The 24,880-nt window shown below is 39.3% G+C and overlaps 1 protein-coding gene across 15 annotated transcripts in view; it reads left to right on the forward strand.

The window, feature by feature from the left end:
* The window catches only part of LOC129773587 (myotubularin-related protein 4), a 113,350-nt gene that overhangs the window by 57,007 nt on the left and 31,463 nt on the right, over positions 1-24,880 (forward strand). For 13 of the 15 annotated variants that reach the window (XR_008742687.1, XR_008742688.1, XR_008742689.1 and 10 more), the window contains 6 exons: positions 15,504-15,627; positions 15,733-15,922; positions 16,009-16,806; positions 22,717-23,098; positions 23,163-23,557; positions 23,633-24,270. Coding sequence is in view for 12 of the 15 variants with exons in the window: in XM_055777218.1 (XP_055633193.1) it covers positions 15,504-15,627; positions 15,733-15,922; positions 16,009-16,806; positions 22,717-23,098; positions 23,163-23,557; positions 23,633-24,270 (2,527 nt within the window). In the remaining 3 variants the exon portion in view is untranslated. Of the gene's footprint in view, positions 1-14,257; positions 14,493-15,503; positions 15,628-15,732; positions 15,923-16,008; positions 16,807-22,716; positions 23,099-23,162; positions 23,558-23,632; positions 24,271-24,880 lie in introns of those variants that run through there. The other 2 variants (XM_055777221.1, XM_055777228.1) reach the window with 1 other exon arrangement.

The raw sequence follows: 24,880 nt of genomic DNA on the forward strand, positions 1-24,880 counted from the left end.
TTGAAAAAAACCTTATGTACGATGACAGGAAATACATCCAAGATTCCACTAGAAAAACTTGTCCATTGTCCAAGATCCACTAGAAAAACTTCTAGAACTCCCACCAGTTACAAGGCTTTGGCTGCAAGGGTTCAACAAACCGGTTCCGGCTATTCAGGGGACAGCCCAATTGACATTAGTTCATTTTTGGTTCGTTAAGTAATACATACCTAATAAAACTGTGATATCAGATTAATCATGATAATTTATTTTCTCGTTGAAAAAAATCGCAAAAACCACATACTTTTTATGATGTTCATAGTGTACTACCCCCTTAGAGAGGAGGCGATCTGGCGTAGTGGTAACATCCATACCTCTCACGCAGAGATCACGAGTTCAATTCTCACTCCCGACATTATTCCAGAAATGGAAGTAAAAGTGATCAATGTTATCTGATGAAAGTCTACTACATCTTTCACTGCAAACTTGACTTGCTTTCGGAAAAACTCGCTAACATGGTACTGAAGTCGCCGGAATACATGATATTTTCAAAAAAAAGATATAGCCGCGAAGAGATAGATTTCCTTCCAATCCACCATCCACAAGGGTCGCTAAGTCTCAGCAAATGTGGTTCCGCTAAATGTTTATCTACAATAGATGTTACAGCAGCTTTTGGATCATGTGGGGATCGAAGATTGCCAACCAACGCATCAAATTCCTCCCATACAGATGACAGCGCTTCATCAACAACGATTTGTGGTAGTTTCGTAGGTGTGTATTCTATGGATGTCATTTTTAGCATCCTTATCAACGACTGGTGTGCATAGTTGTACTTACTGTTATCCCCAAAACCTTGCTGCTTGTAGCGAGGATCTATCAGTATTTGTTAGGCTATTAATTCGTCTGACTCAAGATTTGTAGATCCGAAATCAATTCTTACAGAGCTTTTTTATAATCACTAGAACTGATTTCACTTGATCCATATAATGTTGATCATGTCGAATTATCAGTCGGGAGAATAGAGCAATTTTCGATAATAACACAGTTTTCTCCCCGTTTTATATTCTTTGGGTTTTTAAAATATTTCGAATGGAATGTTTTCATGATTAACTATATTATATTAATCAAATCATTCCATTCGATACCCATAGGCGGGTTGGATTCATCATAAATAACTGTGATCTACTAGGCAAGCCCTTTCATTTGATACCCCTACTGATGGGGTTTTGGCGAAATTAGTGGTCTGTCATTTTATAACAGCCGCCATCTTGGATTTTCATTTTACATAAATAACTGTTTCCTACTAGTCAAGTCCTTTCATCAGACACCCATATTGATGGGGCTTTGAAAAAAAAACATATTTCGCCATTTTGGAGTGGCGGCCATTTTGGATATACATTTTTCGTAAATAACTGTGATCTACTAGTCAAGCCCTTTCATTTGATACCCATATTGTTGGGGTTTTGAAACAAAAAAAAACATATTTCGCCATTTTGGGGTGGCGGCCATTTTGCATTTGCATTTTTCATAAATAACTGTGCCCTACTAGCCAAGTCCTTTCATTAGATACCCGATTGAGGGGGTTTTGAAAACAAATAAATATTTCGCCATTTTGGGTTTGCATTTTTCATAAATAACTGTATTCTACTAGTCAAGCCCTTTATTTGATACCCATATTGATTGGGTTTTGACGAAATTAGTTGTCTGCCACTTTGTAAAGTCCGCCATCTTGGATTTCCATTTTACATAAATAACTGTTTCCTACTAGTCCTTTCATTAGATACCCATATTTATGGGGTATCGAGAAAATATGTAATCCGCCAAAATTTACAAACATACAAACACTTAAATCAAACCGCTTAAAAGGCAGCATGGGAAACATATATTTCTTCCGCACTGCCGCAAGCCACGGTTCGTCAGAACAAGCGTACGATTCACGGTTCTTTATCAATAAGTCGGCTCTTAAAAGAAACGCGGTTCTTTTATGCACCGCAGTTCTTTTTTGAACCGTGGTTCTCAAATGAACGGCTCTTAAATGAACCGCGGTTCAAAAAGAATAAAAGAATCGTGGGTCTTTTTGGAACCGTGGTTCATTCAAGAGCCGTTCATTTGAGAGCCGCGGCTCATTTTTAAAGTACCGTGGATCGTACGCTCTTGCTGACGTACCGGCTCAAATGAGCGGCTCGTGAGCGCTCGCCCATCTCTAGTCTGAAATCCGTTCTTTATTGGCATCAGAAATGGCTTGATTCGTGGATAACTTCAAAGACAAGGACTTTTACCGTAGAAAATTGTATCTAGCGATGACTAGAGCGAAACTGACTAATCGAAACAAGGTGCCATAATGTAATCTGTGTTGGTCTATTAAATCTTGTCATCTTATTTTTTCGGTAAATCTACAAACGTTTTCGACATATCTTTAACAAAATGATTTGACGATGTTTAAGAAAATAACAATTCAGAAATTGGACAAATGTCACAAGATGTTATATGCAGCTACAAATAGTAGAATTGTTGATGTAATACAGGGTTTTGATGAGGCACATTTCGAGCTCAGTGGCTATGTGAACACCCAAAATTTCCGTATATGGGGCTCAGAAAATCCACACGTGATTGTTGAGAGGCCATTGCATCCGCCAAAAGTCACTGTTTGGTGCGCATTATGGTCTGGTGGAGTCATCGGGCCGTATTTTTATTTGAAAATGAGGACGGCGAGACGGTAACTGTGAATGGTAAGCGCTATGGCCGCATGTTAACCGATTTTTTTTGCCACAAATTGAAGATGTGGATACGGATAAGATGTGGTTTCAGTAGGACGGCGCCACGTGCCACACAACACGACCGAACATGGCCATATTGCGAACGAAATTTGAGGGACGCATAATTTCGCGTTTTGGTGATGTCAATTGGCCGTCCAGATCATGCGATTTGAACCCGCTAGACTTTTTTTTTGTGGGGTTATGCGAAAGACCGTGTCTATGCCAACTCTCCGCAAACACTTGAACATTTGAAAGACAACATTCGTGAAGTTATGACCGAGATACCGCCCCATATGTGCCGAAAAGTCATCGAAAATTACTTGTTCCGGATCAAGGTGTGCGAGGAAGCCCTAGGTGGACATTTGAATGATGTTGTATTTCACACATAATGGCATAAACCAAAATTTAATTTGAAATAAAAGTTTCATCGAAATTCGAATTCTAAGTGTGTTTTATTTCAATTTACTTTCGGAATTTAAAGTTGGAAAACCCTGTATAACAAGCAGTTTATGTACGATTTAATTTAGTTTATGTACGATTAATTTTACTCCTTGGAAATCAAGAATTATTATGAGGAACTACAAAAATAATGAAGCATTCGAAAGACACATTTCAACTGATGTTAATGCACTTGTGTTCAAATTGAGCATTCAATTCCTTCTCCGATTGTCAGCTTGTCCGGGAAACAATGTTTCCACCGAACTGCTGTCCATCACTATGATATATACGTCCTCAAAGGAATGCATAAGACAGTCCATTTAACAACCTCGCTTTCGCTTGAATAAATAAGCCTTAAATCATTACAATCACGATAAGGCTTATCTTGACATCGGAGAGTGAAAACTAAATTATTAAACTGACAAATGTATGCTTCATGCGTCTAATTCTAATCACGATGTCGTTATCTTGCCTGTTGCACTCAGCATTATTTAGTCCCCATCTTCCACGAAACAAAACATTAAGACTAAGGTTCCCCCAGTGACCCATATTTTTTTGTCATCATGAATGACTTCACTGTTTATTCAACCATTTCCACAAACTACGCGGTATTTTGCTGACTTCAGAGTTTCGCTGCGGTTGCTTCTACGTCAATGAGGTTCAGCGAATTTTAAATTCCATTCGACAAAATGGGTGGCCCAGGATTCCACCAAGTAATATGCTCAGACTGACGCCAAAACTGAGACTGACCGAATCTGGTTTGTTTCTGCCAGATCAAAGTCTACCGTCGATTACCAGATTCCCGTGCACGTTGATCGCTGGTATGATTATCACCAATAGAATTGCTACGATTGTGTGACGTTGATAGAACGCACTAACGCAGTAACTAACGAGTCGAAACACACAAAAACTGGAATGGCAAACAAAAGAAATGGGAGCCCCTAACTTGATAACATCACGTTGATTATTTCGTCTAGTCTTAATTATAAATTCTTATTTCCTACCAGCTGTTCTGGAACACTTTACGGGTTATTTTTAATCAAACGTCACAGCCTGATGATTCAAACAGGAATTCACAATGTGAAGTGAGGAACAATCTACGTCACCAAGAAAATAATTCCACCTATCGGACTCATTAACATTAGTGATATTTTTTAGGTGCTAAGGTGAAATCAGAGAATCCCAATGACATTGGCTGAAAACGCTAATTAGGGTAAATGATCTTGGTTTGTCCGATTTGAGGTGTTTTTACGCAACTAGTAAATACATATCGATTTTTCTTCATGAAAATCACATATAACCGATACGAGTTTGAGTTTGAAAAGCACCAAGCCTCTAGTTGTAAATACTGCCATAAGGCGTTGCGATTATTCAAATTTTTATGTTTTGAACGATTTTTCTCAAAGAGAAATTATGATCATGGTTTGATTACCTCTGATCATGGTTTGTCCGGTTTTAGAAATCAACATTTTTGAATGAAAACATTCGAATTCTCAAGTAGATGTTGCATTTATCATTGCTTGAGTTTACTGTCATTATATTGATCCATTCATAATTCAGGCTTTCTTCAGAATATTGCCTTTTCGTGGGCATTTTAAAAGTGTTCACCTCAACATACTCAACACAGAGAAACTTTATTTCTGCTATGCACGAAGGACACATTAAACAAATTGCAGCGCGCCAAGCGGTTGCCATGGAAATCATGTGGACAAAACAACATTTTTTAATTGGACAACTTATGATCAGAATTGAGTTCATCAAAATGCGTTAATTTAATGGTTTAGCTATGTAAATCTGATACAAATGGTGTGCAAGCATGATGTTTACAATATTTGTAGGTGTTATAATCCAGAAAAGGTATAAATACGTGCGAAATAATCATCTGGTGATCGATTAAAAGTTAGCTCGAATGAGGGGCGCATTGACACCAATAGATGCATTTTATAATCCTTTAAAACATGTGATTCCGTAAAAATATACTATAAAAATACTGTTAGTCATGAAAAAGACAATTTTATTTATATGTTTTGAAACATTCGAATACCTGATTATCATGATCATTTTTTCGACTGGACAAATCAAAATCATTTACCTTATATAAATACAATGCACTATTATCACGGAAATATTCCTATCTCCGATCGAATTCCACGTGACGACGTGACTCACTAGACATACATATCTCTAACCTTTCTCTCTAGTCAAACATAACTACGATTGATATGAAGCATAGTTTTCAATTTCAGTTCCCATGAGAGAGTGCACGCCTTTCCGAGTGGAAAAATTTGACACCTGATCATGGGACACCCGATCACGCATGCATGCGACAAAGGTTCAATCAACACGCTCTCGTAGTGGACTTCCCCAGTGAAGCCAAACAAACAGGAGGTCTCGTTGACGCAGCCGGCATAATCAATCGGTGTCTTCTTTTGTGGTGTTTCGGTATTGACGTATGGATGTTTACTTGAATCTTTCCATAGTCATTGAAAGGAAATTTCCCTAGAATTTAGGGGACATGAAAACCATTTTTGGGTTGCGATCACCGCCTGAGGAACGCCACATGACTGGGGGTCTAAATATTCACAAAATTCGGTAGAATGATGTCTATATCTTGACTAAATTCAGAATCTCAGCATCTCCGTTGTCTAATATTTTTACCACATATCTCATTTAATACATGATATAAAATATTTGAAGTACTTAAAAATTAGTTATGCTCGTAAAACGTTTCTTAATTAAAATCGCTCTAGTTTATTTCGAAAATTAGTGTTCAACACTTTAGTTGAATCCGTTTTAATTATCCCTTTTTGTCGTCGAATAGCTATCAAATGCTTAAAATCTCTGAGAAAATATTCTCCAGTAATCGTTTGACCAGGTCAAACAAACTTATAGATAACTAACTGACCCGGCAAACTTCGTCCGCCCAAAATTTGTTTTTTGTTATCAATACCTTCAAACATTCACGTTTTCTTACTAAGCGCAAGTTCATGAGTTGATCTAATCGACCCTGTTAAATTTACCTTTTACTATAAAATTCCTAGTACTTCTACCAAAACTCATCATTATAATATCAGATTATTTTCAGACACAATTCTCGTTCAAGATTCTCCAACCACTTGTAAATAACATGTTTCTCCGGTACATGGAATAAATGAAATAAAAAAAAACAATGAGAGAAATGCCTTCTGCAAGATCATATTTGAACAAACACTGCCTGGAATAGTTCCGTTCGATAGAGCGAAAAGCATTAGGCGCAGCCGCCAGATAGCGAGGATTGCGCATTACAGCGCCGGTGGGAACGTGTTAACGACACAGTACTTTCTATTACATTTCTACTATCGTGGGTTCAATCCTTTCATTAACAATCTGCTAAATGGCCTTTTTCAAGCATATAGGCGAATCCACTTGGAAGTTGGAATCGATGAATTAATTTCTTTTAGAGTATCGCTGCAGCTAACGAGTAGTCAACAGTCCTGCTTAATTCTGATGCCACACACAGCTTGATACGAGGTCCGAAAGAATAACACTGCAGAGGGTCGATAGGGTGTCGTGAACGGTAAGCGCAGCTTCAAATCCGAGTTGAACGCTTTTTGAAATGATATCTGGTGAATCGCCTGTGACCTCCGCGTTGAAACGAAAAAGAACGATGTGACACTTTCCTCGTTCAAATTGTATAAGAGACGAATGAACTCTCAGAGTTTAAAGTCTCTCTAATTCAATACCTTCCTTCCTTCCTTCAAATTGTATAGTATTTTTCAAAGGAATTTGATAGAATAGGCACCTAAGTGTAACTATAACTATGTAACTATTCTGCTTGATAAACTGCAGGCCACTGTCCTATTGGAATTGACATGTCCATTCGTGGTCCAGTAATACCCTTTTTTGGTCCATCGGTATAGAACTCGAGTGATCTTGGACGAATTTTAGGACCACCTTCTACCCCTTCGCTGCGATTGGATTCAATCACTTTGAAGGAAACATTGATAGATAGTTTTCATCCAGTCTTCATTCACACTTACTATAGTGTACAGTTGAAAAGCTTTCAGGATTCGTAAATGTCCTGTGAGATCTCCTTCTAAAAAATGTTTTATACGTTTCAGCCTAAGAGCACCTTTTTCCGCTTCAAGTTACTCATATTGGTGCAAGGTTAGAAGGCATAGAAGAGCATCTAGAGCTTTCGGAGGGTACGCTGGGCATTGTATCAGTTATTGATGAGCATGCGAGACTTTGTAGTTTATCGAGCTTTTTCTGAGCTGATATTTTTGTAGTTTCAGGCCACCAAACTAGCGAACCATATGCTAGTCTGGGCCTCACAATTACCGAGTAAATCCAGTGAATCATTCTCGGTTTTAGTCCCCACTTTTTCCCAAATATACTACTACAATTCCAAAGCGCAGGCTGGGCTTTAGATATTGCATATTCCAATGGGTCGTTCCAATTTAGCTTCTGGTAAGGTTGACACCTAAATATTTGGTTCAATTCGAAAGCTCCATTTGTACACATCCAAATCTAAGAGATAGATTCTTATACTTCCTTTTTCTAGTAAATGGAATTATGACTGTTTTTGAAGGATTAACACCAAGTCCTTCCAAGTTGCACCATTTGAATGTGTAGTTGAGGGCTGTTCGCATTCTATTGGAAATAGTATTAGGTTGGAGAAAAAGTTATCCATAATTTTCTCGTTGACTGGCTTTAGTGATCAATATCTCGCGTAATATTGATCATACAATTTCAAATTGAGGCTCGTTGTAAAGGTGGCATTTCACACTAAAAAAATGTTGTCTTTTGTTTGTTCCATTCAGTTATGAGTTACAGGGTGTTAACAATGGAGGTCAACAAAGAGAAAAATCGGTACATTTCACACTTTTTATTTTATAAATGCAAGCCAGCCCGCTGAAATTGTGTTTGATGTTTATGGTGCCGATATTGCAACAATAAAATACATGCAATTTATTTATTTTCAAAAGAATTTTTTTAATTTTTTTTCAGTGCAATACACTAAATTATGATCTCTACTGTCAACAAATGGACGCTAGCGATTGACTAGAAACGTTCAGAATTGGCCAACAAAAGAGGTGTTGTGTTCCATCAGGGCAATGCAAGGCCACACAATTTCGAGAGCTTGATTGGGATGTTTTAATGCATCTACCATATAGTTCGGACCTGGCTCAAACGATTATCACCTTTTTCTCGCATTGGAAAATTTCCAGAATGATAAGAAATTGGGATCAAGAGAATATTGTAAAAATCTGTTGCCATGTTTTTTTCGCTAATAAGGACCAAGACCTCTATGAGAGAGACAAGCTACCTTTAGAATGGCAACAAATTTTCCAACAAAAAGGTGTATATTTGACCCGAATCGGACAATCCGAAGCATATTAAAAATAGTTTTGAATTCCACCAAAAAATAATGAATTACCTTTTCCCCAACCTCATATACTCACCTTTACCCCTCACTAAGATGATTATGCCATCAGCAAAACCAGTGACTTCGAATCCTAAATTAGCTAGGTTATGAAGAAGATCGTCGACAACTAAGGACTACAACAAAGGAGACAGAACTCCTTCTTACAACCTCTAGTTGGTTTCGTTGTTAGAGTAGATCCTCCTAATTTAGTTGTTATTAGTCGGTATGTTAGCATGACTAACTGGATACACTAGTTAGAGATGCACATGCCAAAACTACATTTTCATAGCTTAATTTATAGAGTTGTGGGATGCATTGTTAAATGCTCCCTCGATATCACAAAAAGCTGTACGTGAGATTTATTTAGCATCAAAAGACTTCTCTTTTTTCTGAAATTAACGTGTGAAGCGCTGTTTCAGTTGATTTACTTGCTTGGTAGGCAAATTGAAATTTGTTCAATGGTCTCCTGTTCAAATATGATGATTAGATATGGCATTGATCTTTTCCATCATTTTCAAGATGACAGATGTTAGGCTAATTGGGAGTCGTCCTGTCACGTTTACCAGCCTTGGAAATAAATAAAAACCCGAACTTCTCGCTATTTACTAGGAATGTAGCTTAGTACCATAATAGCCCTAAACGTCTCCGTCAGAAGAGGGATAGTGATAACCTTGCTTTTTTGTAACAACACCGGATCAATCCCATCTGGTCCTAGAGATTAAAAGGGCTTTAAGGAATCCACTGCCCACTCAACCCTTGGACTCTGATTGGACATAATTGAGCTGTATTGAAGAACTGTGCGTGTTCGGAAGTCAATTGGATTGAGTCTGGGAAGTGTGTTACCATCATGATACTAAGTGTTTTCTGGGAATCGGTTGTATATTGGCCGTTTCCTTTTTGGAGACTTTTAAGTCCATTGGTGTGATCCTTAGAAAGGGCTTTATGAAGTCTTGCTACAACGGGTAAACTTTTTACCTGTACACAGGTGAACTCCCAATCCCTTCTCTTAAATTTACGGATTTCTTTGTTATCTTTTTTTTCTTTGGAATCTTGAGTAAGAGTGTGAATTTAGCTACTAGAATTATTGTACGGAATCGAAAATCTATATTCTAGATCCCATGCAGCATTGAGAATCTGGAATCTAGAATTTGATGCTTAAGTCCTATATTTTCTATATGAATCTAGAATCTAGATTCCAATATATAATGAAAACTTTGAACATAGAAAACTGAACAGTGTTTTTTTAAATAGCCGTATCTGAAATCAAAAGAATAATCTGGAGTACAAAAATGGTATCATAATTCCGAAAACTGAAATCAAGACGTTTATCTGGAATCAGGATCATGGAAATTTTAGTATAGTACCTGGATCCGTGACTCCAACTTCAGTTTGCTGCATCTAAAATCTGGAATTCGTGCAAGAAAATTTGCAATTTGAACCAAGGAAAATAATGAAAATGCATGTACGTGAATCTTTATATGGAATAAAAAAAACATTAATACTTTGAATAATTGTTAAACTAGAATTCAAATCTCGGAATTAGTGGAAACGGGCATTAGGAATTAGGGAAACGGGCTTTACACGCGATAATTAAATATAACGATCGCCTCAGCACAAAACGCGATAGTAACACCCCGCTCGCCGAATGTGCGATCGCGACCAAGCGGTTGGTTTACGTTAGTTAAAAATGACTTGAAAAAATCCCAACAAAGAGATCATCATTTGCCAATATAAAGAAAAACGAAGAAAAGAAAACAAACTTTTTTGTTAATTTGGAAGGGATTTCTAACAACTTTGTCAAACATCATATTTCAATCAGACATCTGGATTTCGAGTCACGATTTTTCGAAATTTTTTGAAAGAAAGATGACAATAATACGCCCTTTTAAAAAAATCTGTCGTTATTTAAATTGGTCATATGATAATGAAAATTGTGATTCTGGGTAGCTTCTATCATTTGTACCAAGTTTCAATTAAATCGATGAGGTTCGCGTCAACATTTTCCTTTTTCGACTGATTTAGCGTGCAATTGCTCTCTATATATAATATTTTTATTGCTTTTAAGTTTCTTCTAAATACCATGTATGTCTTGATGATTCTTCAAAAAGTGACAGAAAGTTTGTAGAAATTTGAAATACCTAATATATTTCATCTATTTTCAATTATAGATGCGTTTGTATTTGTTAAACATATTTTGAACGTATCCATGTGGACATTCCCCTTTATTCCGCGCGGCGAATGAGGTGAGATGGCTCAAGTCACTGCATTCCCGTAGGCGAATGGCGTGACTATAGTTTGTCACTAAGTGAGATTTGAAGTCATGTCCTCATATGTTATCGACTCGGGTATCAAAAAGAAGTTGAAAAGTAAGATAGCTTCCACAATGAAGCGAGAAACTTTACTATCTCACGTCACTCGCCGCGTGGAATAAGGGAGATTGTCTATACCCATTCCCACCTCACCATGGACAAGCGTGAGCATTTAGGTGTTCACGTGGTAAAAACTTTCGGCAAGGCCTCCTGTGATAGGAAATTCCGTATGTACTGTCTTGATGTAAAAATATTCCCACGATGGTATCGACCAAGGCGTTGTACTATAGGTGGACCGCAATGTCAAAATTGCTGTTCGGCCGTTGCTCGTGAAAAAACAAATTTGTTTACAAAACAAGTCGTATCTTTTGGTGACAAATGCATTCGATGGCAAAATAGCTGCTCGCGCTTTATTGTCGAATCATAACAGTGCAGAAGGATGTTTTAGTATATCTTTTCGTCTTTCTTTCCAAGCAAAATGTACTTCTGTTTGGCTCCCATCGGCGGGGAAAAGAGTACTATCAGCTCACGGCGATAGTGACAAAAAATAACGCTGAGTGTGGCTCCACTGATTTCGCTCAGGGAGGAGGAGAATGCTGTGTATATACCGGGAAGGAGATCCGGAAAGGGCCGTTACAAGTAATTGGCTAGAGCAAAAGAAGGTTGTGCACTATATTCCACGAATATATATTTGCTTATTTTTTCCTTCAATTATTTTCCTTAGCGAGTTGACATTGAAATCATAACCACACACCCAAACAAAAAGTAAATAATTCTGAAAGTTACGTCTCGCTACTCGTCTCACGTCATGTCCTGAAAGTGTCAAGAACGAAACACCTATAGTTCAGCATCTTGGTATCGACTACCCAAAAATAAAACCTAGCAAGAGGCTGTCCACATACCACGTGGACAACTTTAAGGGGGTAGGGGGTAAAAAAATGTCCACGCTTGTCCACGGAGAGAGGGGAGAGGGTATAGACTGAGTCCACATGGACAGAAAGAATTTTTTTCGAATACAATCACACAACAACATTCAAAATTAAATTAAATAACACATAGTTAAGAATTTCTCTGTATTGATCAATAAACGGATTGAGCCGCCTGACATGCGTAAATGATTTTTTATCAAATATAGTTTTATATACATTTTGTATTGTCTGTATAATTTTTCATACAGAATTGCGTGTAAAATCATTTCTCCATAGTATTTTCATTTTATCAAATTCTAGGAATAAATATTTACATTTGCATGAGATTATTCATGCATCATTAGTCGTCATCTTTAAACAATTGAGCCAGTGTTATGATGAAAATATACATGCAATTAGGTAGCTGATTCTGAATATTTTAGGAGGTGATAGAGGATCATATTTGATGAAAAATCCTACGCTTGAACTCTCTTGAACTGACTCTCATTTAGAAAGCACGCTACTTAGAATAATTATACTGTTTATTCGAAAGATAAGGAAATTTTACGTAGAATGCTACTTAGACGCTCAATGCAGAATGGTCAATAAGCAGTTGAAAAAATATAAATATTGAAAATATTTTTAATACGCTATTAGTACTCTCTGAAAAGTTCCTGAACTATTGGGGAAAAGGTTTCGTATTACGCTGGCGACGCTGGAGAATTTTTCATTCGATAGAGAATACATCTATAGTAAATATTTTTACTGAAACTTTCTGTGAATCAAATTGAAGCGAGATAATCAGGTTGATTGAATTGTTATTGGAAATACATTTTCAAAATCTATAGAAGCTTTGGAAGCAATCCAAAGAGGCTTTATCTTTTCTTCAAATTCATATTAATAGATCAAAAAAATCTATGTACATAAAATTGTTTTGTTCGTTTTTGTGCGCTACAAAAACTCGAAAAGTTCGGCACTGATGGATTATAACACAATATACAATCCACTTCAAAGATTGTTGCTGCTACTGCCAACGTCTCAGGAAGCTATAAGATTTCCGGATGGAACAAGCATACTTCTGAAACAAAGCTGTGAACGTAAATTAACCTTCTAGTATTGAATATTGCATATTGTGAGCATATTGAATATGTGTAATAGCAACACATTTCTTTGTAAGTGTTCAAAAATCGTGACCTTAAATTGTATCTGATAATGATTTCGAATCCGACAGGCTTTATAGCTTCGCAGATAATAGAAAAAACAAAGTATCACAAGTATTTCAAAATCAAACTCATATGAAACACATGCTTCGTTTTGCCACTCATTTCATTGTCAAAAAACCTCAATGTGCCACAGCAAGGCGTGGCAGGGTACAGCTAGTAAAATTTGAAACAAAATAAACTTAAATAAAAATTTATTGTATGAGCAATCATGTCATTTCCTAAATTATTCCAATAAAATAAGGAAAAATATCCACGTTGGCAACAGGGGGAGGGGTATGAAAATGTCCACGCTTGTCCACGGAGGGGCAGGGGGGAGTATAAAATCGTGTTTTTTCTGTCCACGTGGTATGTGGACAGCCCCCAAGTACGAATGAATCGTATTGTTGTATCTGATCCTCAGCATATCACTTCAAAATATTCCGTCGATCAACCAGTCGCTTCGGGTACGTGATAGTGGATGATAGTGGATTCTTCAAGGTCAAATTCACGATAATGGTAGTTTATAAACAAGCGGTGTCCAACTTGTTTGTGAGATGCTGAAATTTGAAGCCACCTCTCTCCCCAAATCGAATATGATGCGAACGACGCTAGACATTAAAAAGTGCATTTCAAGTTCACGATCGCCATGACAGGGGGCCACATGATGATGAGGTCTTTTATCATTACACACGATTGTATTATTTTCGAATGCAAACAAATAATCCGCCCAGAGCGAAATTATTTTATAACCTTCGATGTAATCAGCAGCTGTCGCAGCAGCGGCTAATATTATTCTTATGTCAGTTCGATTTGGTCCGCTGGTCCCGGATAGTAAACAAACAATTTTTTTTGCAAATTTCCAGCTTGCCCAGCGTGTTGGGGTAAGCTCTGATCTATCAATCAAGCGGATCACAGCGGAAAAGTAAACACGAGACTGGAATTCTACTTTGTAAGATCGAGTGGAAACTGGAAGAAGAAAAGGGAAAACTCCAAAACAAAACGTTTCTACTATTGTGCCCGGCATACAGAGTAAATTTGATAAGCAGAACAGAGCAGAGCCGAGTATCACCACGAGGAGATCCTCACGTCGGCATCAACCGCGGCTCGAGCGAGCGCGAGAACGCACGGACCGCCGAGCGTCGTCGTGAGGGGAGGACGAGATTGTTTACCACTTCTCTGGCGTCTTTGTGGGGAAGAAGAGGAGGGACAGAGAGTGATACAGGCGTCGGGGGCACTATTAGTACTACTTGTACGGTCGCATGCTGTTCAATTGTGATATAGTCCTCGAGGAGATCACACACTTCTCAGAGCCGGAGAGAAGGTAGACAAGAAGTCACAAGAAGTTTTTTGTTCACTGTTGAAATTTGAGTGTGAATTGTGTAAACTGAGTAAAAGAAGTATAGTTCAAAATGGGACTTCGTTTTCTGCTGCTGACCAGTGCCAATGATCGCAAGATCAAAATCGGAGTCCGGTATAAGAGCAATAAAAAAAGGGTAAATATCGCTTTCGGATTTCCCTTCAAATAGAACATTAGTTTTCCGAATTGAGGACCATAAAAGTCATCTTTCTGAGCATTTTTAAGTGACGCAAATCTGTTCCAAATGCGCACAAATACTGAGCATAGATTCGATGTTCAAGGACACCAATAAATTTGATAACCCACCGGTTGCGCCAATAACAATAATTTTGGCGCCTGCTTGAAGATTGTGAAATATCATTAGTATTTCGAAGTGCTTCGCACTTGGCCGCTTCCTAAAAATAACAAAAGTACCATTAATAATCACAGAAACATTGATTTTGGGGCTCAGCATCGGCATAATTTTGATCGCCTATGGCATAATCAAACTTAGACGACGAAGCGAAATTGTTTTATGCAAAATTAATCAGCTATCATCAGCAATCTCATCAATCCGTTTCATAATATAAACAGAGCTACTCTAGACTAAACCAGTAAAACAAACGACCCGGATCCAATCAATCAATCCTTTCAGCGAGCGAATCACACGATTCAGCCCAGATCCAGCTGCTTCCTGCTCTGCTGCGGACCTTTGGGTCATTCAATCATAGCTGTGTTTACAAAGCCTAGAACAGGCCGGCGTCTACGATTTGTTCGGTCGCCAGCAGCATGTAAAAACTTTCCATTGCCTCGAAACGATGGTTGTACGCGATCCACATCTGGAAGCCGGCTTTTGTTAGCAAAACATAATTGATAGTTGACTGATAGAAAGAGGCAGCCATCGCAAAGTGCTCCTCCAAACAGATGCAACCAAGTAGCGGAGTCAGTATCTGTGCATATATGGTGCATTGACGCACCTAGGGCGGGAAAAAAATTGTTTTGATGATAGACAACAAGCGCACACTGTGCATCACTCGAGAAGATTCACTAGCCGCTTATCATCGTCACTCTTGTTGCAGTTCAAACGATTAACAACAATTAACATCAATATGGCAGACCCCTAGCAACGAAACTAAAACAAACTATTCTCTTCCCTTCTTTCTTGCAGAACATGGAAGGTTCAGGCGATGGGTCACCTCAGTCATCAATGTGCATGGTGAAAGCGGCTGAGCTGTTTCCAAAGCCAGTCATCGAAAAGGAAGATGAGTCGCTAACCGTACAGTTCACCGAACGTAAGTACCAACATATATCTTCCTTATCAACGTTCCAAATCATTCTATTCGATGACAAACTATAACATTGTCCTTCGTCACGTCTCCCCCCAAAAACATAAATAGTGGCCGGCGAATCCGTCAGATATCTCGGTCACACAGATGATGGCGTACTCGCGCTATCCAATTACCGTTTGTTCCTGGCCAAAAGTTCGACCGGGGCGGAAATGTCCGTCCCGCTGGGACTAATCGAATCCACGCAGATCCGCGATCTGTTCCATCTGATCGTCAGCTGCAAGGATGCAAGCACAGTAAAGTGAGTTCTACAGAATCCAGCCAAAGTGACACATCCTCTCAAAAAAAAAAAATCATCGCTCTTTTCCCACCACCCTCTCTATGTAGATGCTCATTCTCGACATCGGAACAGTGCGCCGAATGGCAGCGACGGATATCGCTCTGCATCGGGGTTCCGGAGACGCTCGAAGCACTGTTTGCCTTTCCATTCCACGCGTGGGCTTCAGAGCCACCGTTCAAGCAGGACCCCACGTGGTACGATCGCGTCCAGCGGGTCAATCTGTACGATGACGATTTTCGCAAGGATGTCCAGCGGTTGCAGTTCGATCTGCGAGGAGCTTGGCGGATTAGCACTGCCAACTCGGACTTCCAGCTGTGCAATTCCTATCCCAAACTACTGCTCGTTCCAGCCTGTATCTCGGATGATACGCTTGAGAATGTGGCCGGCTTTCGGAGTTCACGACGAATCCCAGCGGTGGTGTGGAGACACGAACAGACCGGGGCAGTGATTGCCCGCAGCAGTCAACCCGAGGTTGGTTGGCTTGGCTGGAGAAATTCCAAAGATGAACAACTGCTGAAGGCTCTGTCGGATGCGTGCGCGTTCGACCGCGGAACGCAAGGTACGAGAACGCGACATAATTCCACGGCATCGAGCGACAGCAATCCTCCCAGTCCGGAGGGGAGCCACGAAGAGGTGGAAATGGAGGAACCGAAGAAAATTCTGATCGTAGACGCGAGATCGTACGCGTCGGCCGTTACAAACAGGGCCCGTGGTGGGGGCTGCGAGTGTCCCGAATATTACCCGAGTGCGGATATCCAGTTCATGAATCTCGGCAATATACACGCGATTCGGAGAAGTTTCCACGCACTGCGGGCCCTGTGCTCGCCGCAGCCGGATGTGCCGAAGTAAGTTGATGTTTTTTTTTATTTTGATTTATTTTATTTTATTCGTGCATTTTCATTAAACAAATTTAGACTACATACTTATATACTGATGTTACAATATTCCCTTAGGTTAAATATTATTCCTAGGGTACATGTTTCTTTTTAGTTGTTTTTTATTCATTGTTGTGCCATTCATTTTGCAGCTCTATACGCATCATGCGTTGTTGCATATTTTTTTTCTGGATGTTTTCGTTAGAAACAAATTGCGTGTTCTAAGTGTTTACGTCCAAGAAATTTAGTTTTTCTAGAAATTCGGTTGACTGCACTCTAGAGTGCCAATGAAAATGTTCATCTAGAGTTTTCGAACGGGACTTTCTTAAAAATGTTGATTCCCACGAAAAACAACCATATGCAAAATTCCAGCTGAATCGAATTTACATTTACTTGAAACTTAGCTTCTGCCCGCCAGTGTAAGCTCTACACTATGCTTATTTAGCGCATATTCTGAGAATGCATTCTGCTGAGACGAAAAAATTTACACGTTCGTTCAACACAGTAGCTAAATAGAAACTGAGGTTGGAGAGTTGGAGTAGAGGATGGAGATTTTTGTGAATTAATTTTATAAATATTTTATAAAATATTAAAAATTTATTAAACTTTTTCGTACCACACAATGCTCCAAATTTTCTGAAAAAAGTCACACACATCAAAAACACAAAAAATCTAAATTTGAGAATATATTTTTTGTAACGCGCAAAACTTTCAAAATTCTGAAAACAATCACACATCTAGGAAAGGCGTAGAAACACATTTAAATACGAATTAAAGTAAAGTACTGGATCTCGAAATAAAAAAAATAAATTTCAAGATTATTTTTTGCTAATATGTGACATAAAAATATATTCGAAATAATATTTGATATTACTCCTCGATACACCATAGAAAGAAGCACTTTCAGTATTTTTTTTCAAATTTTCATCCTGAAGCTATCGATAATGGTGTGCAAATAATTGAAAAGTACATTTTCCACCAGAGATTCTATGATGGATCACAAAAAAATAGTCAAAATTTCATGTTTGACACCCTATAAAATATTTTCCATAGAGCTGGTGATTCGATTTGGGAGCCCTTTTTACTTCCTTGAAGATCACTTTTGCATGTTTTCTGTGAAAAAATTACAACTAATTTTGTTTAAACTCATGATAGTGATACAGGTCGGACTAAATTGTATACAGACTCGATTATATATGATTCGATTATATACAGTTTTTTTTTTTTACATTTCAAATATGACTTATTTCAAGCAAAAATGTAACCTTTCAACGATTAAATAAAATTTAAGTTTAAGTGGCTATTATTAGTACAGTGGGGTAAAAATCGTGAGCTTTGAAGATTTTGCTTCAATTTCCACCAGGAATTGTGATAGAAGTTGGATGTCAAAGAACAAGTTGTAGAGCGGTTAGAGAGCTCAAATGAGAGAAACAATGGAGTGCAGTAAGAATTTTTGAAATAAAATTAATAATAACACATTACTAACTTTCATGTTTTCACCTCCGATCCTCCGGTCCTGAACCGACCTCCAATTTTTACATCGTGATTGTTTAACACGTTCACTCTGGCGCTTGCCATCAATGGCTAGCACAATCCTGGTTCATCGATTGTCGCTCACTACAGGGGGAACTTTCCATTTTGCTAACACCAAGTTCAATGCGGTTTCACAGGAATGAGCTTCCCGATATCCCGATTGTTTTGGTATTAGCAGGGATGGTAAAAAATCACATTCAACGATCAATGAATAAGTATATCCCTCTAGTCGGATATTTTTAAATCACCCCCAGCAGGCAATGCTCTTTTATTCTTCATATGTACACAGAGAGAATACTTGGAGCGGTGAGCTACCAAGATCTCAAAAAAGCAATATGAAAGCGGAATCCCCACTGCTTGCACTCTCGAATCATTACTTCTACTACTCAAGTTTTATCGTGAGTACAAGCCACAAACGGTTAAGGTGAAGGTGGAAGCTAGCCACAAATGGCTACCACAATGGCGCTCATTTCTTTCATCTCTCCCTCACCTCTCGCCCGAAAATCAATAATTTTGCGAAACAGTGTGAAGAAAATGATCGTTTTCGCACACTTCCCATCAAGTAATATCAACCAAACTCTAATCGATTACTCACAAGATATTAAATTTTCATCTGCTTTCGCACCGTATAGTGAAGAACGTCGGAAAACTCGAGCAAGTGTTCTGAAAGTTAAATTTTCGTTTTTCAATCTTCTGCAATGGTTTTGTTTGTATTGGTGGAAGCATCGTTATTTTCTCGACACTGATGCCAAACAACATCATCGAAACAGCTATAAAAACCACTCAATAAAATGTTATTCCGAAGTCATAGCGTCCCATGTCATGAAAATCAATAGAATATAAAAATGGAGTGATGTCTGTCTGTCTGTCTGATTCTTATAGACTCGGAAACTACTGAACCGATCGACATGAAAATTGGTATGTAGGGGTTTTTGGGGCCGGGGAAGGTTTTCGTGACATTTTGAGACCCCTCCCCCCTCTCTAAGGGGGGGCTGCCATACAAATGAAACACAAATTTCTGCATTACTCGGAAATTAACCAAGCAAACGAAACCAAAGTTGCGTGTGAAAGTTTTAGGGTGCAATAAATGTTTCTATGATGGTTAGACAGTCCTTCCCCCACTCAAAGGGGGGGCTGCCATACAAATGAAACACAAATTTCTGCATTACTCGAGAATTAATCAATCGAACGAAACCAAAGTTGGCATGTGAAAGTTTTAGGGTGCAATAAATGTTTTTATGATGGTTAGACAGTTTTTCCCCCCCTCAAAGGGGGGAATGCCATACAAATGAAACACAAATTTCTACATTACTCGAGAATTAATCAAGCAAATGAAACCAAATTTGGCATGTGGAGGTTTTAGGATGCAATAAATGTTTCTATGGTGTTAAGATACTCCTTCCCCCTCTCTTAGAGGGGGCTGCCGTACAAATGAAACACAAATTTTTGCATTACCCGAGAATTAATCAAGCAAATTAAACCAAATTAGGCATATGGAAACTTTAGGGTGCAATGAATGTTTCTATGGTGGTTAGATACCCCTCCCCCCTCTCTTAGGGGTGGCTGCCATACAAATAAAACACAAATTTCTGCATTACTCGAGAATTAATCAAGTAAATGGGCGGGACGAAGTTTGCCGGGTTAGCTAGTCAATAGAATAAAATTGTGTTGATATCAATACAATTATTATTTTTACGTTTAATGGGTCTATAATGTAAGTTTTAGCAACTTTAACATTGGGTAAGAAAATTGTATTGCAGAGCTCGGAACACTGCCACGGCTGCCTATGCTTTCAAAAACAGTAAACGGAAAAGTATTAAATTAAATCTAAATGCCTCGGCCAACGAAGAGAAGGGTTAAGGCTTTCCAACGTGAATATGTGAAAACAATACGATCAACGAAGGAAAATATTAAGGAATTATCAACATCGAGTTACTATGCGGAAGAACTTGTTAATACCAAAAGTGCCCCAATTCGCATGTGTTATAAATTTGCTCATGTTACGCTCGCGTATAATCAGAATCATATTCAAATGCACCTTCTATATATATTTATATTTGCAATTGTTCATCGGAACATATCGTTCATACATTTTACTTTAGTATTGAATTGTTATTTGTTTTTTTTTCAAATGTATTCAAAGACTCGTGTCAATGAAGCGCCACACAGTCTGATAAGTGAATTGATCTATTTACGTGTGCACGTTTTTACACGAGGGTTTACCTATACTACTACAATGGCTAGCTTCCACCTTCACCTTAATCCCATTCCATAGAGCGGATGATGAGTTCTTGATCGGAAAGTGTAACAAGAGACGATCAACTGAAATCTTACGACACTCGTCGAGGGATTTTTAATTCTCTATTGCATTGTCCGCAGTGAGTGGCTGACTCAGTCTCGTGTCGATTTTATTTTGCTGTCGTCTCCCGCCCGATGAACAGCAGACGGGTAATGGATGCAATTGATTAATTTTATTACCAGCAGATTTGGGCGAATCTCATCCCGCCCAAAATCGGTTTTTAGATACCAATAATTCTGAACATTCACAGTTCTCTCCAAATAATTTTTCCAATAGTAATTCAATTAGTGACTTCACGAAACACCTATCGAATACGATTGAATTTCAGACCCTTTTTTATTTTGTAGATATAACGGATCACATATTTGATTAATTCAATTCTGTGTGGTTACGTTCTTCGTTGCGAATAAATGTAATGAATTAGTATGGACGTATTTTATTCATATATCGTGGACTTCCGACATATCTGGCAGTAGATTTATCGAACGACTAATGTTTTTTTTATATCCCTTCAAACTTGTTGCATCTCTCAAGTGTACATACTGCTTTGACCGCAGATTTGCATGGTTAAATCTGGTTAATTTCAGGTATTCAGTCTTCATTTTGTCGAATGAATACTGTTGGAACAATAGGTATCGCAGCAAATGATTATCAACATCCTACCTTATCATCAAACGGTATGCGAAGAATTTCAGTGAACTGACGGCATTGGAATATATGCTTTGTGAGGACCACACAATTATTATCAGAGCTGATAAACATCCGACTGGAAGTCATGAACATCAATTCAATGTGCCCAAGATAAATTTATCCTTTGAAGGTCATGACCCTTTCTAAAGATGATCAGATGGAATATATTCCAATGTCGTCTGGAATAACCTGTCCAACACCTTATGATCGTAATATTGTTTTTACTATTATTCTGATGTTTCATAACACGGCACTCTATTGATTATTCGCCGAAAATGAATAGAAAATATCCTTGAAGTTAGCCTACGGTTTTAGTAGCGGTGCAATATGGTGAGCCAGCCTCAGGATAAGAAAACATTTAAAAATAAAGCTTTTTTTTTTTTGAATGAATCAATAGTAAAACAAAACGTCAAAAAGTTTCTCAGCTTTGTGATAGCAGAGAATCATTATCCATTTGAGTTGTATGAGTACTGTGAAACATGTGAAATTAAACATGAAAGTCGTCCTATCTGCTGTAGCGCATTTTTTTTATTTTACCCAGTTTCATCGAAGTAAACGCACTCGGAAAGGAAAATTGAACGCCCGGACGAGAGAGCGAGAATCGTAAAGCGTACGTCATAGAGACACTCATTCCCATGGAGCAAATTCTTGTTAGGAGTTGTAAACAAAACGAGGACGGAGAGTAACTCAATTATTCGAACTAGTTTCAGTCTAGCAATGCTTTGGTCAACTCAGAGTTACCAAGAGAAAATCATTTGGTTATGATGGGTGAGGATTAATAGTTAGTCGCAGTTTGCACAGATTGCGATCTGTGCAGTTTGCGATTAATCGTAAATCACATCATGCTCCCTTGTTTTCAATCCTTGGGTATTAGCAAAGCGTTAAGATTTAAATATTCTAACAGCTGGCCTTTAACAACTAGTTCCAATATTTTCTCTAATGTGTGCAACATGTTGATGGGACAAAACTCTTCGGCTTTAATCGTTCCAGCAACCTTTTGTATAGGAACTATTAGGGATTTGAGAAAGGTGTTTTCTGACTTTAAGGGGATGAATTAAAAATCAAATTCCTCTTTTATATTAAAAAAAAAACGAAAAATACATGCAAAAAAAACGAATAAAAACTTTTTTTTTTTTTGACTCTATTATATACAGGATTCGATTATATACAGTGAAAAGAAATCAAAAACTGTATATAATCGAGTCCGCCCTGTATATCTAAATTTCAGTAGCATTCTTTTGATAAGGCGAAGAAGTTTTTGGAAGTCTAATTCTACTTACTTGTCTGTTTTAATATTAATATTAAGTAAGAAGATATGTTTACCCTACTAACAATAGCTGAACTACATTTTTTTTCAGTTGGCTGAGTTCTCTGGAGCGAACCAATTGGTTCCAGCACCTGTCCGGACTGTTGACGGCGTCGATGGTCGTCTGTCACGCGATCGAGCGCTGCGGTCGGCCAGTGTTGGTACATTGTTCCGATGGGTGGGATCGCACGCCACAAATCGTTGCAACTGCACAGCTCTGCCTGGATCCGTATTATCGTACCATCGAGGGATTCCGGGTGCTGGTTGAGCGAGAGTGGCTTAGCTTCGGACATAAGTTTGCTGATCGTTGTGGTCATGGGCCTGGCTCGGGCGACACGAACGAGCGGTGTCCAGCGTTCCTGCAGTGGCTGGATTGCGTGCATCAAATCCACCGACAGTATCCGTGTCACTTTGAGTTCAATCTTGCCTACCTGGTATGTTTCCAAAAAACAAGCTAGTTTTAGACCAACTCTAATGCCTTTTTTACATTCTCCACAGATTAAACTAGCGCAACACTCGCATTCATGCCTGTTCGGGACGTTCCTTTGCAACACGGTCAAAGAGCGGTTGGAGAACAGCGTACCGGATCGGACCTATTCGGTTTGGCCCTTCCTCTCGAATGCCATGTATAGGAACCATCTGTACGTAGCCGGGCGGGAGCGTGTTCTCTGGCCCGCGCACAGTGTGCGTGACATCAAACTGTGGACCGATGTTTATCTGGGCAGTTGGGGTGGCAACCAAAGTTCAGCTGACTATCCGGCGAACGCGGAAAGCTTACAGGAACACAGCGGGTCAATGACGAAAACGCGTTCCTACGGGGATCTGATGAAGGGAGTAAACGCTAGCGGTATGGCAAGAAGGTCAAGCGATCCTAACATGGTGGTTGAACCAAGGTACCTAGCTAACACCTATATGATTTTAAAAATTCCAACATTAACCACTCTTTCCTTACACACACACACACACAGCATCATGACGGGAGCGTTGAATATATCCCAGGAAAACTCCATCGACTCGAACATATCGGACCGGGAGATTTCACCCGATCTGATCGATCGCTCGCTGGCGGAGATACAGCACACCACTCAGAAGTTGCAAAGCCTCACCCAAGACCTCAACCAGTCCGACGAAGAGCTGGAGAACAGCATTAAAAACACAAAACGTAGTGGTCAGCAGCCGACCCTAAGGGGGGCAAGTGGGCGTGTCGGTTTGGCAACTGGCACAACAGCAACCGCAGCAACTACGACCGAAAGCAACAACGCATCTAGTCTCTTTATCAATGGAAACAGCGAGTGTTACAACTTTCAACCAATCGTTCCTGAGAAGCTGACGTCGTCGGTAGCCCCTGGGTCAGCCACTCCGTCACCACCACCACCACCACCACCACCAGCTCCGCAGAACCAAAGGCATCTGCATCATTTGGTGGACGAGATCGACGAGAACACGTCCCGAATCGTCAAGATCGAAAGCTACCTGGGCGATGTGGTCGACGGACGGCATCACGGTACCGCCACCGTGCGGGCGGTAGCAAAGCCGATTGCGGTCGCTGATGCGGCCACCGGTCTGCTGTCGGCCGCCGATATGATGGAGAGTGTAGACTTGAGCGGTAATTTGGACAACGTTTTGAAATTCATCAAGCACTTTCTCAAACGGCACATCTGAGCCGTCGCTGGGTGCGCGTGGGCGGAGGATGCGCAGGTTACCATTTTTTTCGGAGCTCTCGGAATATACCAAGTGATCATCGAGCGCCAGGGAGAATGTTACCGGCAAACGCTGGTTTGTGGGCCCCCCCACTCACGTCTCCGTGTTGTTCGGAAGAGTTTGGGTTGATAAGAGGGAAGCTTTTTCGCTCCGTTTGCTTGCACATAGCAAATGAAATGGGGCGCAATTCATCAAGTTGATGTTTACATTTCTTCGCTGGTTGGCTAAACAGTTCATCCGTGTGTGAAACCTACCCCAGAGGTTATCAAATTACGGAGCGATTGTTCTGGGTTTCGGTTTTATTGATCGGTTTATAATATGAAAAAACACCAATGCAAATAATACGAGTGTTGTACACCTTCACTCTCGCTGATCGTGTCCATTGTGATACAATGTCTGTCTGACGCCTTGCATTATCTTTTCCCAATGCACAATTGTTGTACATTCAAACGTTATAGGTCGAACGTACATTGATTGAATCAATCTGAATAGCAATAAATATAAGGCAATCCATC

This window comes from Toxorhynchites rutilus, chromosome 3, assembly GCF_029784135.1.
Source record: "Toxorhynchites rutilus septentrionalis strain SRP chromosome 3, ASM2978413v1, whole genome shotgun sequence".
In the NCBI taxonomy this organism is placed as follows: domain Eukaryota; kingdom Metazoa; phylum Arthropoda; class Insecta; order Diptera; family Culicidae; genus Toxorhynchites; species Toxorhynchites rutilus.